This window comes from Phacochoerus africanus, chromosome 16, assembly GCF_016906955.1.
Source record: "Phacochoerus africanus isolate WHEZ1 chromosome 16, ROS_Pafr_v1, whole genome shotgun sequence".
Lineage (NCBI taxonomy): Eukaryota > Metazoa > Chordata > Mammalia > Artiodactyla > Suidae > Phacochoerus > Phacochoerus africanus.
Genome location: NC_062559.1, coordinates 5,723,244 through 5,737,038, shown reverse-complemented (window position 1 = coordinate 5,737,038; position 13,795 = coordinate 5,723,244). Strand labels below are relative to the sequence as shown.

At 50.6% G+C, this 13,795-nt stretch overlaps 1 protein-coding gene across 7 annotated transcripts in view; it reads right to left on the bottom strand.

The window, feature by feature from the left end:
- The window catches only part of PRKAG2 (protein kinase AMP-activated non-catalytic subunit gamma 2), a 278,412-nt gene that overhangs the window by 28,308 nt on the left and 236,309 nt on the right, over window positions 1-13,795 (bottom strand). For all 7 annotated transcript variants that reach the window (XM_047763904.1, XM_047763902.1, XM_047763903.1 and 4 more), the window contains 2 exons: window positions 4,243-4,324; window positions 3,113-3,171 (listed from right to left, as the gene is read on the bottom strand). In XM_047763904.1, coding sequence (XP_047619860.1) covers window positions 3,113-3,171; window positions 4,243-4,324 — 141 coding nt within the window. The remainder of the gene's footprint in view (window positions 1-3,112; window positions 3,172-4,242; window positions 4,325-13,795) is intronic.

Sequence of the window (13,795 nt, the reverse complement as noted above, 5' to 3'; positions counted from 1 at the left end):
GTCCTCGCACAGTAACCAGGGAACCCCATGGAGAGCCTAGAAGTGGCAGCAGAACTCAACCAGCCAGACCACCGATGAAGAGCCTATCAAAGCCTGAAAACAAGCCTCTACATAAGCAAGTGAAAACGATGCTCAACATCCTTAGCCGTCAGGGCAACGCAGCCAAAATACCAATGAGAGGCCAATTCACATCCACTAGAGTGGCCGCCACCAAAACGAGACGGTAACACGCCTGAGTGAGGATGTGGAGAAGCTGGAAGCCTGGTCCACTGCCGGTGGGTGTGTAAAGGGATGCAGCCGCCGAGGCAGAGTCTGACAGTGGTTACCACGTGACCCACGGAATCGCCTCCCAGGCCTACATCCAAGAGAAACGGAACCAGATGTCCCATAGACACCGGGACAGGAGTGTTCACACAGCAGCATGAGTCACAGCCAAAAAGCGGGGACCGTTCCGTGTCCACGAAGCGACGATGGGCAAGGGAGATGCAGCGTAGCCACACAGTGGGACGTTCCTTGGTGACAAGAAGAATCAAAGGACAAATGGAGCCACAACACGGAGGAGCCTCAAAAGCACTGGGTTACATGGAAGAGGCCAACCGCCAAGGACCACATGTGGCGTGAGTCTGTTTACATGAGGTGTCCAGGACAGGCAAACCTACAGAGACAAAGCACATGAGTGGCTGCCTAGGACTGGAGGCGTGTCACGGCTAGGAGGTGTGAGGTTTCTTTGGGGGGTAATCGGAATGTTCTAAAATTGACTGCAGCGACGGCAGCCCAACTCTGTGACTGGATACAATACAGACATTCAACAACCTAATATTAACAATAAAGATGATGGAAATAGCATCTGATCTACATCTTGGATGTAACAACTAATATGCTGAAGGATTTAAAGGAAAACGTGAACAAAGAGAGAAATGGAAAATATTAAAAAAAAAAAAAAAAAAAGGAACTTCCAGAACAGAAAATAGACTATCTGAAAGGAAAAAGAGTAATAGGAGATAAGATACTATGGAGGAGCAACACAGTGAAACTGAAGATATAAAATACATCTGAAATGAAGCACAGAGAGAGACCACCACTGGGAAACACCCCCTGAAATGAGAGCATCAGCTGAGTCACTAGACTCCCAGAAAATGGGAGGGGGCAGAAGAGTCTTTGAAGAAATGACACCTAACAGAATGGAGAACAGGAGCCCGACGATCTCCAGCCACTCAGAAAGCACTCGACACGATTCACCATCCATTCAAGATAAACCCTTCTGACAAACCTGGAAAAGAAGGAATATCTTCAACACAATAAGGGCATCTACGAAAAAGCTACAGCCGACCCCACGTGTATATAACAGTGACCTGCGGAGAGACCCGAGGCGCGGAGGTCTGCTTTCAGGCCTTCAGCATGTGCTGGAGGCCTCAGCCGATGAAGTAATGCAAGAAAAAGACACATCGCGTTCGCAGGTTGCAAGACTCACGGACTGTAAGATACTGGTAAGATGCCACTTCCTTCCCAAACCGACTTGCAGACTCCTGATAATACCAGCAGGCTTAAAAAAAATAGTTATCAGGAGATTTTGGTATTGGCATAGAGACAAGCAAGCAGAACAAGAAAAGAGAATAGAGCCCAGCCACAGACCGACGTTTAAGGCAGTAAAAGCAATTCTTTGACAAAAAAGTTTTTGCAGTAAATGGTGTGGGTACAACGGATTTGTCTTCACAGGTAACACCACTGTGTACACAGGAGGTGCCAACCAACGCACAAAAAGACTGGAAAAGGTGAATGTACGAAACCCAACTGCGTTTATACATTAATGATACTTAAAGACGAAATAAGCTGTACCTTTCACAATAGCATTGTTCTGTTTGTAATTAGAAAATAAGTGATACAGTGATATAGTAATGTGGAGAAAAAAATGTATCCTCAAGTATTAAAAACTCTGAACTGTATCTTTAAATATAACTGCTCTTTAGAAATTCTAATTAGCCACTGCTGAGGTTTACTCTCTGGGGGTTAGCTGCATTTTATCCACCTACATCCACCCAATAATCACATGAGCGCCACTTGCGCTAGTCCAAAAGCAGAGATGTGGACATTATTAGGAAAGCCAGGATTCAGCTGCACTGGTGGTATTTACCAGATATGTCACATAAGATAAATATGGAATACTTATGAAGTCTTCAGTAAAACTTCCTTTTGAGAGTATGCCTTATGAAGAAACTTATTTTTCCATTTTACGTAGGAAGTTAATTATTGGGCAGTATTGACCATTACACGTAAAAACAGTATTAAGTGGATTTTTACCTATTAGATAACCCTAAACAGTACTAGCTAAAGAAACAAAGCATATAATTCTGTCTTTCCCCACCCCTGCCAAAGGAAACAAAATGAAAAACTCCCCCGAGGCAACAAAAACCAAAAGAGCTGATGGAATCATGAAAGTCATGGCGTTAGATGAAGGTCCTATATCCTTTCCAAACTGTGCTCCTATAAACAGCCGGACCAGGCTCAACAGGCAGGAAAATGTCCAAACTGAATTCCTCCAATTTTAAATGTTACTTCTTTAAAACCACAGAGGACGTATAGTTCTCGTTATACCATTTCAGGGGTAACTGCATGAAGCTGCCCTCGCACCAACAGGCCTGGAAGACAAACCTGTGTCACGCTCACCTGTCCCTGGGAACCGCCACCCCGACCAGAGCGGGCGGGGCCTCCTTCCTTGGCCGGTCCTGGCAGAGTCTCAGCCCTACAGCGAGCCCACGCTGCCCTTAAAGATCACAAGCTCGGTGAAATGTCTAGACTATCTAGGTAATGACTAATACTCTGTGTGCAATAAACACACAGAATTCCACTAATGCAAGGATTTCTGAAGGCTGAACAAAGCAGCAACTTACTGCCTTTGATTTCTCCTGTGACTATCTTCGCCAAGCCTCAAATAGCAGACTGATCTACACTGAGGTTTCCTGCACATCACACACACTGGGAAAAGTCAACCACCAGCACCACTAGCCCTGTACCAATAAAGAAAAAAAAAATCTTAAAACACACACACAAATAGCTGTACACACACACGCAGAACACACAGCTCCACTTCCTGACACGGACTTCCGGCACTTACCATGGGCGATTTATAGTATCTATGCAGTATATTAATGAAATCTGTAATCGTCAGCATTCCTGGAACAAAGAACTGTATGTTAAGTATAAAACTATGGCAACATTAAAGAAAAATTTCAGACGACAAGCAAACCTAGAATATTTACTAAAGAACCTTCTAAAATATACTTTAAAGATTACAAGCACAGCTTAACGTATTCTTTAAAACTCTTACTCTGTTAATTATCAACATCAAATATACAAATGTAGTAAGACACACAAGTTTAGCTGGAATTAAACCTGATCCTAATGAATGGAAGTAATCTCAGCATCCAGCGATTCACTGAGAACACTGACTGTTACAGAACCACGGGACAGCTTGCAGCTTACATGTGAATGATGGAGCATACTTGAGAACCAGATAAAGTCCTCCACGAGCTCTGGAAACGTGACACGCCTGGCAGCACTGGGACTGTCTCCTGAGAATCACTCTAAAAGCGGCAGCTTTCACGGCACTGTTTACGAAGCGCCCACTGTGTGCCAGACACTGACTGTGCCAGGCGCCAGGCTTCCAGAGATGAAGGTGGCCTGACCTTCTCCCTGAGGAAGCTCAGCAGAGGGAGGCAGCATAAAGTGTCACTTCAAAACACGCGATGCCTGTGACAGGGACAACATCCAGCGTCCACCAGGAGTCACAGATGACAAATTATGGAGCTCAGCTACTGCGCTGGGTGATATTTTTAATGGCATGCTGACAGCTGAGCACACGGGTCCGTCGAGTTGTCCCACTTTATGTGCCCTGTCGGAAAGGTGCTCCCCCGGAAGCCGGACACCCCCCCCCACCCCCGCCCCCGGCGGGACGCCAGCAGAGCTGGCCCACAGGGAGGTCTGAGCACAGCCCGAGGGCCACCCCCCTGGACTCGCAGGAACCCGAAAAGGCACAGAGGAGCCTTCGGGGCCAAAAAGGTGCTGGATCAAAAGAAACTCATAAAAGTACATGAATGTTCTGAATCTACTAGTGGCCCCACCTCACCCAGGATGTAAAAACGAGAAGGTCTTTAACTGGGTCATCTGTTTACTAGGCCGGATTCCAAACCACCCTTATGAAAGTTCCTCAGGTTTCTGGACTGTTCCCCGGCCCGCAATGCTTACCTACAAAACTTTGTTTTTTACTCTCCCACAGAGGCGCTGCTCGAACACCATTGGCTACCAAGGCAAAGAAGGCCTTTTTAACCTAAGACAAATGAGAGAAACAACACACATTTTTAAAGTCCATGTATATGCAGGGAGAAAAATACCTTCGGGTAAAATATTCAACCAAATCTTACCAGTTATCTTCAACATGCGTTTTATAAATATGCTTTTGATAAGCTAAAAAACCTGAATTTATTAGGTTAGCAATTTGCTTTTGTATTCTACTGAAAGGTCTCCAGGGGTTAGAGGTCATTTTTTAAAAAGTGAAACACCACAATTTTTTTTTCTTATTGTATCTAAAGACTTGAATACGTAGAAACTTTATAGAATTAAAACCATAAAAAAGAATTAAATGTCAGAGTTTAATCTCTCCTATATGTGGTTATTTGTTCATCTGCAAACACTGGGGTTATATCAAATTACTTGAAATGAAAATGGGTTTTTCATCTGTTTAATAACAAAACCACAAATATAGCCCCTCCTCTCCCTGAGGTTGAGAAAGAGAAGGAATGAAAGCAGTGACACACTCACACTTTTGATTCTTCTCGAGACAGGTGCTGACTGCGTGCCTATTCTGGGTGGGCCCCGTTCAGAGTAGTTCCCATGGAAATATCTCACCGAGCCCTGGGGACAAACGCCCACAGGGACACCATGTCAGGGACAGAAGGCACCGGAGGGGGCGATTTCCTTAAAACCCAGAAGCTCAGTGCTGAAAATGACCTCTCAATACAGACAGTACAAGACAGAGGGCTCGCCGTTACTAATAAAGATGGCCTGTATCAAAACTTAAGGCTCATCTACAGCTGCTACGTAAGCCAATATATTTTGCTTACAGCACCTGATACGAGTGCGGCTATAAAACCTGATGGGCTCATAAATTGTTAGAATAGCTTTTGGGCCACAGCTTGTATCCAGAATCACTAAGATATTCATACTGTTTGCATCAAGCTGTACTGCAAAAATATTAGCACTATTGGTATACTAGCTTGTTCTCTGTTGAGTTATTTACTCATACACAGGTTTTAAGAGTAGGATTCCTGAATCGAAGATGTTCAATGTGGCATTATTTCTAATATGGAAAACTAGAAAAAGATCTGTCTACAACAAAAGAAAACTTGTTAAATACTGGCACAGCAACGAGAAAAACAAGCATCAAATAGCAGAATTATGAAGACTATGCTGAAGGAAAAAGTTTGGTAGTAAAAATGCAGACTATCAAAGTATGCATTCTAATTACATAAAACACATGTAAATGGAATAGATCAAAGAGAAAAAGCCCCCAAATTAAATTTCTATATTAAGGAGATAGGGCAGTGAAAGTGCATTTCTTTAAAAAATTTGTGTATGCTGTGGCATAATTATCTTTTTAACTAAGAAAGAAAAAGGTTCTTTTCCTACCCATTATATTCCAAAGCCCCTTGTTAACTTACTAGTGAAAAGGAATGAGATAATTATAGGAACCTAGTGCTTCCAATCAGAGTAGGATTAATAATTCAGCACCTGTTTCTGCCTGAGTTGCGACACATTTTGCCTTTATTTAGAATGACTTATGTAGGCACCTGGTCCACCCACACGGGAACAGAAGGACGGCTGCTGGATACAGGGGCTCTCATTAGTCATTTTCTACACTTAGCCTAGTCCAGCGCTGTCCTGAGTACAGCAGGGATTCCGTCCATCCGCTGAACCAACGGGCAGAGAACTGGGAAAAGCAGGAGAGGAGGGCCAACCCAGCGACACGGGAGAGAAACCAGCATCCACACACTGGGAACATGGTTTTTGAACCGCAGCTTCTATCAGGAATCACAAAAATATTCATGCTGTTTGTGTAACTAAACAGCTTGTGAACGGTCTGCTCTTTCTACCTGGGTGATGCTTTGGGAATCCTTGGCTCTATTATAAAAGAATCCAGGGGAAAGTCACAGATAAACAGACTTTGAAACACATTAAATATCTGCTTAGCTTGTTTTTCTAAACTGGCTGGAGCAGGCAGGGGGTGGGAGCATTTTTAAAAAAACCACAAATTGCTTATTGTTTTCTCCAAAATAACCGATTGAGCAGAGAAAACCAGTATTGAAATCACTCATCAGGATCATTCACGTTCCCCGAAGTGACCACAGCTGTTGAAAAGCCGCTCCACAAAGTTCTAGTCTGGCCATGATGAGACAGCTGAAAACAACTACACAAGTTGGACAAGACACACAATCACGATTCGAGAGCCTTGGGGGGCACCCCACAGGCAGGATTCAAGAAGCCACAATTCTTGAGAGAAAAGAAAGAGATGAACTGAGCTCCAAGGTCATTCTGGAACTTTTCCAAAAGCGCTTTCCAAGTCATCCTCAAAGAGGCAAATTTCAATAGAAAATTGGACTCTATCAACAGAAACAAACCCCAGGCAGGAAAACTCCAAAGAAAACCACACCCAGCACGTCACGGATAAGACGCTGAAAATCAAAGGCAAAGAGGAAATTAGCCAGAGAAAAAAAAGACTAACTTTCAAAGGAGCAGCAACCGGACAGATGGCGACACCAACAGAAGCAGGGGTCTGACCTCAAGACTCAACAGAATGGCTCTTCTTTCAGAGACAGGGAAAATCCTGCTTCCCCATAGTAACTCCGCTGACTCATCTGCTACCTAGAGGCTCGTAAACAGCCCCTAAACGCTCGGGGTTACTAAGCGAGCCTCAGGGTCTCTGTAAACAAAACACAAGGAGGCGACCGCACAGCCCCGAGGCCGACACGAGGCAGACGGACGGACGGGCCAGTGACATCCGGTGGGACTGCATCGTGTGCGGACTTGGGCTCCTTCGGAGAACATAACCGCTGATGCCAGTGGGTGGATGGCAAGGCGGAGAGTGAGGGCAAAACCCAGGGCAGCCCCGGTGCAGCTGCAAAGGGAACAGGAAGGATTCCTGGCGAAAGGGGCTGCCACTTCTGCACGAGGAGCTGAGACAACCAGACGCTAAGGAACATCCTTGGAGTGAAGGGGCGAAGCTGTGAGACCAGGCAGACAGACAGCCGCCCTTCGTGGGCGCAGGCCCTCAACCCTCTCCAAGCCCGGACCTTCTTAGTCACGAAATGGGACTCACAGATAATGTTTCCGTACCGGGACTGCAGGGATACCTGGACTCACGGTGCCGATGTTGGGCACCAGGAGCCAGAAAGAATAAAGGCTTCATTTTTCCGCTCGAGACAGCCTGGGCCAGAAGCAGACAGAGGAGGATTTACCATTTTAACTTCACCCACACGGACTGCCGACACGTCCACCCTCCAGAGCCCCCAAACACCACCCACAGGGGCCCCGCAAGTGCCGGCGGCACCTGCACGGCCCGGGTTCGGCCGCCGCCTCGGCGCCGTTGCAGGGCCTTCTGACCGGGCTTCCCCAGCACCCCGGGTGTGGAGCTGCCTGCGGGGCTGTCTAGGACTCCACCTAGAAAATGCTCCACTCACAGGTTTCAAGACCAAGCCCACGACTACCACAGGGGGAACGGGCGAGGGGCCAGGGGCGGGCGAGCTGGGAGGCGGGAAGAACACATATACACTCCACCGTGTAAAAGCACTGATTAACGAGACCCTCCGGAGCACAGGAGAGCCGGCTCAATCGTCGGCGACAAGCGTCGTGGGAAAAAGCAGGGATGGATTCTGGGTACGACTGATTCACTGTGTACTCCTGAAACGCACACGGCACTGTAAGTCACCTCTACTCCAATAAAGCACAACAAATCCTTCACAGTTAGAGAGGGCACAGGGTGTTACCAATTAACCAGCGACCAGGACAGAAAAGGGGCTGGCACAATCTAGTTCTAGTTCTCAGGGAAAAACTCTCGGGGCTTGAGTACCAATGTGCTCCAACTGTTCCCAATTTAAAACTTTTTGTTTTAATCGGATTTTGAAACAACCAAATGTGATAATTACATAAGATAGAAAGCAAATTTTCACACAGAAATGATTTTTTTTAATTTTTTTTTTTTTTTGGTCTTTTTAGGGCCGCACCCACAGCATACGGGGGTTGCCAGGCTAAGGGTGGAACTGGAGCTGTAGCTGCCAGCCTTCGCCAGAGCCACAGCAACGCGGGATCTGAGCTGCGTCTGCAACCTACACCACAGCTCAAGGCAACGCCAGATCCTTAACCCACTGAGCAAGGCCAGGGATAGAACCTGTATCCTTGTGGATACTAGTCAGATTTGTTTCTGCCGAGCCACAGTGGGCGCTCAATCTTAACTGTGAGCCACTCATGACCTTGGATGGTGAAGCTTCAGAAGTTCTGGTTTTATATACATCTCACCAGGTGAGTTAAGACACTTTAAGAAGTAGAACAAAAAGGTACGGAGAGAAGACAGGATAAGAGCATTAAAGGATCAGTGAAGGGGGCCCAGGACCACCAGACTGAAGTTCTACAAGAAAGAAAACAGGAAGAAACAGCACAAGAAACACAGGCCATCGAGTGCTGGGTTCCTGAGTGGAAGAGACCACAGCCAAGCGTGGCGTCCGGAAGTCGGGAGCACCCCTGGGAGAAGAGAGCACCCCCTCAGGCTGCAGGGGGCACAATCACATGCAAAAGATGGAGAGTAAAACAGAAAACACTGGGAGTGCCTGCCTGGCTCAGCGGTTAACAAATCTGACTGGAAGCCACAAGAATGTGGGTTCGATCCCTGGCCTTGCTCAGTGGGTTAAGGATCCGGCGTTGCCGTGAGCTGTGGTGTAGGTTGAAGACGTGGCTCGGATCCCAAGTTGCTGTGGCTGTGGTTGTAGGCTGGTGGCTGTAGCTCTGATTGAACCCCTGGTCTGGGAACTTCCATATGCTGTGGGTAGGGCCCTGAAAAGACAAAAGACACAAAAAACTAGAAAAGAAAAGAAAAAAAACTGGAGTTCCTGTTACGGCTCGGTGGAAACGAATCTGACTAGTATCCATGAGGATGCGCTTCAATCCCAGGCCTTGCTCAGTGGGTTGGGGATCCAGCGTTGCTGTGGTGTAGGCCAGTAGCTGCAGCTCCAATTCCACCCTAGGCTGGGAGCTAGGGCGGGTGTGGCCCTAAGAAGCAGGACAACAAACCACGACAGCGTCCTCTTCAGCAACACTGACAGCCAGGAGAAATGGAACGATGCCTTCAAAATTGTCAGTAAAAGCGACAGAGTCTATACACAGCAGTCTGCAGATGGAGGAAAAGGGATGGTTCATGTTTCAAGGAACGTCTGCACCCCCAGCCCCCAGGACTTGGGCAGTGAGGCCTCATCCTGGGATTCCTGTCCTGATGAGAAAGACTGGCCCTCGGGCAGCCGTCTGCAAAGCCAGAGAGGCCTCCCCCCGACCTGAAGCCACCTGTCCGTGGAGCTGTCAGGGCGGCCTGCGGGGACTGAAGAAAGAGCGCCACCCACAAGGACTACATCAAGAAAGCAGAGAGGCTCGTGTTAAGACCAGGGGAGGGTGGAGGTCACCTCTGCCTGAAGCCACGAGGCTCTCAGGGGACGGTGACGAGCAGGACGCGGGAGTGGCTCCGAGGGGTGTGAAACCGTCTGGGTCAAGTCTGTGCGTGCGGGAATCCTATGGAGCACTTAGAAGATGGGAGCATGAAGCAGCCGGAGGTGTTCACGGCAAACAAAGCGGAGGAGCTCTGAGCTCCGGGAAGAACACTGAACTCTACCAACGGGAAAGGCCAGCCCCGTAGACCCCGGGGCTCAGGGACACTTGCAGACGCGCCCCCAGGACTGAGACACAGTTACACTGGGGGGCGGGGGGAGGGAAGCCACACAAGGAACAAGCACCAGGAAGAAGAAAGTGTCCAAAGTGACTGGGTCGTGGCAGCGTGGCACGGAGTGGCACTTTCAACAGCTGAGCTGGTGTTTCTGGGGAGCAGGACGAGGCCACAAGGATCAGCGACTAGAGACGGCGGGTTTTACGTCAGCTTTTCTGCTCTGCTTTTAAACGACCTGCCATTTAAAACCATCATCTGTGCTTCTGTGGTGAACACTCCGCTGGCGGCTGGCGTGAGCACACACCCGTGTAGCCTGGGGGTGGGAGGAAGGCCACGTCGGGTCAGCCTCAGTTCCATCCCCACAGTTCTAACCCCGCCCCGTCTTTTCTGGAATCCTGATGTGCTGTAATAACCTTTGTTCTGGATGCCAGCTGCTGACCACTTGGTCTGAGGAACAATTTAGCTTCTTGAGGGATCTTTCTGGATATCAGTTATTTTTCACTGTCTCTCCTGGTTTCAGGTCATTTGTTACTGTGATGATGCTATCAACAAAATCAGTATTCCAGTCACTGTCCCAAATGCTGATGAGCTCAGAGTGAAAGAACCTTCCGGCGTCCTACTGGTTTCTTAGCTCGGCTCCCGGCAAGCAGAGCCTGGTCTGCATGTGGTTAAGAAGGCGATCCCAGGTGCCCAAGTGACACGGGTTGGCAGGGGGAGCCAGTACAAGGGTGGTGATGGAGCTGGCCCAGGTCAGGGGACCGACACTCCGTTCCACTGGCATCTGCCAAGGACAGTCCTCCCCGGGGTGCAAGGCAGAGGTCTTTACCCACCGGCTTGGCCTCCGCTGGGTAAGGAACGGAGGTGTCGCCCGCTGTACCACGCAAGGCAGCAGTGACTGGGGTAACAGGTGGCCTGGCCCACAAGAGGCGTCCCACACAACCAGAACCCTCGCGCCAGGTGGGCTGGGATTTCATCGACATTCTTTCAAGGTCCACGATGAGCCATTAACTCCCTGAGTTGCCAAAACATACATCACGGGTGCCTCTTATCCATTAGGACACAAACAGGGCTGTCAGCTGTGCAGCTGAAACCCAGACTTGCCTTTCCTGGTGTTACCATGTTGGCAGAACAATTCAAAAGCAAACCAAGTGTGTGCTGTTAGAAATGACCAAATAGATGGGGGGAGGAGAGAAACGTCCCCTGCGGAAGAATTCTAACTCAAGCGGCGACCCTGTCCTCCGCTCCCCACCTTCTCCTCAAGGGGACAGTGTGGAAAGGAGGAAGAGGAAGCTGAGAAGCAGACTGCACCGGGTGGCAGAGGTTCCCATCAGCACGTGGAGGTCAGGGTGACAGCACCTGTCCTCTGTGCTCGTCCTTCCAAAGCCCATAACCCAAGTCTGACCCTGAGAAAAAGTCAGACCAGTTCCAACTGGGGGCACCCCGGAGACCACCGGCCCAGCTCCTTGAAACTGTCCAGGTCCCCCCCCCCAGACCTAAGAACATCTGAAAGACTGTCACAGCAAAAAGGAGCCTAAGGAGACATGACGACTGACTGTGCAGAGCAACCTGAATGGGATCCTCGGGCAGAAAACCGGCATCGGGTAAAACGGGGAAACCTGAACGACGGACTTCAGGCAGGGACTGCGCATCGACACTGGTTCATTATCTGTGACAAGTGACCATCCACGTGTAAGGTGGCAAAGACGGAGGGAACCGGGTGTGGGGTACATGGGACCTCTCTGTACACACCCACGGAAAGAATGATGAAGTTGCTGCTTCGCGTCTGCAGGAACCTGGAAGTAAGTGTGGGAACAGCTTCGAATAACATTAGACCCCAGAGAGGGAATTTAACACTGCATTTGGTGGCGGTCTGATACAGGGGGATTTACCAGAAATGTGGACCTAATGTTCTGCGCACACAGCTGGAAACGGCTCTAGAGCCTTCCGAGCCGACTGCCTGTGAAATGCAGGGCTCTGCCAAGTGCCCGATCAAGGAGGCCGAGGAGCCAGAAACTCCGGAGGCACCATAAGGAAGCGCGAAGCCACAGGCTCGGGGAGATTTCGGCGCAGGCGGCCTGGGCACCAGCCCAGCTTACAGTCCCCAAAGGGGCCTGGAGGTCACTCCCTCCGCAGGTCTTTGAGAAACGTCTGAGGGCAGGAAGCCCCTCCATGTGTGCAAAGCTCCGTGCTGGCTGCAATCTGCAGGGGCTGCCCGCGCGAGGGTCCACTGATGCCAGTGGGGTGACGGGGCTCACGGGAGCTGACCTGCAGGCACGTGGTCGGGATGAGAATGTTCTGATCCACAGACAGTTTGGTAACAGCTGATTACAGTGTCCAGGAATTCAACAGATACACGGCCGTCTAAAACCGAACTTGATCCATGTACACAAGAAAGGCTCTGCATTCAGGGCTAAAACCCTGACTGGAGTCATGAAAACGGAGCCATGTCCTGGCACTGTTTCCAGACCTGGGCCAGCTCGCAGACCCAAGCCCGGAGAGGAGGGCTGGTGCCCAAGGAAGGTGCCTGCCGCCCGCCCAGGACTGTGACTCCTGCCCCACTTCCCACGGGGACCGAGTGCTGAGGAAGGGGGGACGCGGAGTGTTCCGTGTTACCAGACAGCTCGGAGCGGTCGCTCATTCCCAGGACCCAAATGCCACCGTGGTCGCCGGTTGAATGGGGACTTCTGGTCTGACAGGTGACAGACGGAGTCTCAGCCAAGGTCAGACCCGGGGTCTGGGGTCTGCAGACACTGTGGTCCTTCCCTTAACTCTCGAATGTATCACTGAGACCATACGCTCTCTGACCCACGCGGCCAGGACGTCCGGTAAGACGGGCCAGTGAGGACGCCTTTGGAGCTTAGTGTCCAGAGGTTTTCTGTCGCACCCAGTGAAGCTGCCCGTCTGGCCTGGGGCAGCAGCTCCCAGAGCGACTGGACTGTTGTAGCTCCAGATGCCGCGGCTGCTCCAGATGCAGCCTCCTGGGGGACCTGCTGCCTGCGCGCACTTCTCTGCAGCAGCGTCTGCCTTGACCTGGCAGAGCGGGCTCTGGCCCGTGGGCCCTCCACAGGCCGCGGGGTGAGGGTCAGGGCCCGCAGCATCGGAGACACCCCTGAGCGCCCACACTCACCCTGTCACCCCTGCCACACTTGGCAGGTCGCTGGAGGAACACTTGCCACGTCTGCTGCTTTGTCGCATTTCCCGCATGACCTGTGACGGCCGTCCTCAGAGGGGCCCGGGGCAAGGCAGGCACTGGTGGGAGGGGTCACTGGGTTTGGGAAAGAAAAATCTGGCAGCAGAAACCCCTGCCTTCTGCTCCTGGTACTCTCCTTGAGAGGAATGGTTCCCGGCTCACTGTGGGGCCTGGGGCGGGAGGGACAGCGGAGCCTGAGACACTGGGGGACTCGCACCCTGAGCGCCCACCCTAAGTGCAGGGCGCTCCTCAGTGTCTCTGTCGGGGGAACCGGCTGTGAGGGGCCTTGTGTGGGCAGGGGCAGCCCCCTCCCTCAGTCACACCACAGCCTGGGGCCCCGAGTCCTGCTGACTGATGGGGACAGGAGGCCCCATCGGAGGGACAGTGGTGGCACGGCAGCCATGGAGGGCAGGACTCCAGGATGAGTGCCTGGCTTCCAGGTCGCCAGGACCGAGGCACCACCAGGCAGAGGCCACAAGGGAATTGTCACAGCCCCACCCACAGGAAGCTGGTGGCCGCCGGGGCTGGCCACCAGGCTGCTCTAGTCACCTCTGTGCCCTGAGACCTCTGCTTTCAGTTTACTGGTAAGTGGCGAACTCTGGGTCCCCAGACCAGGTGCATCTTTGATCCTT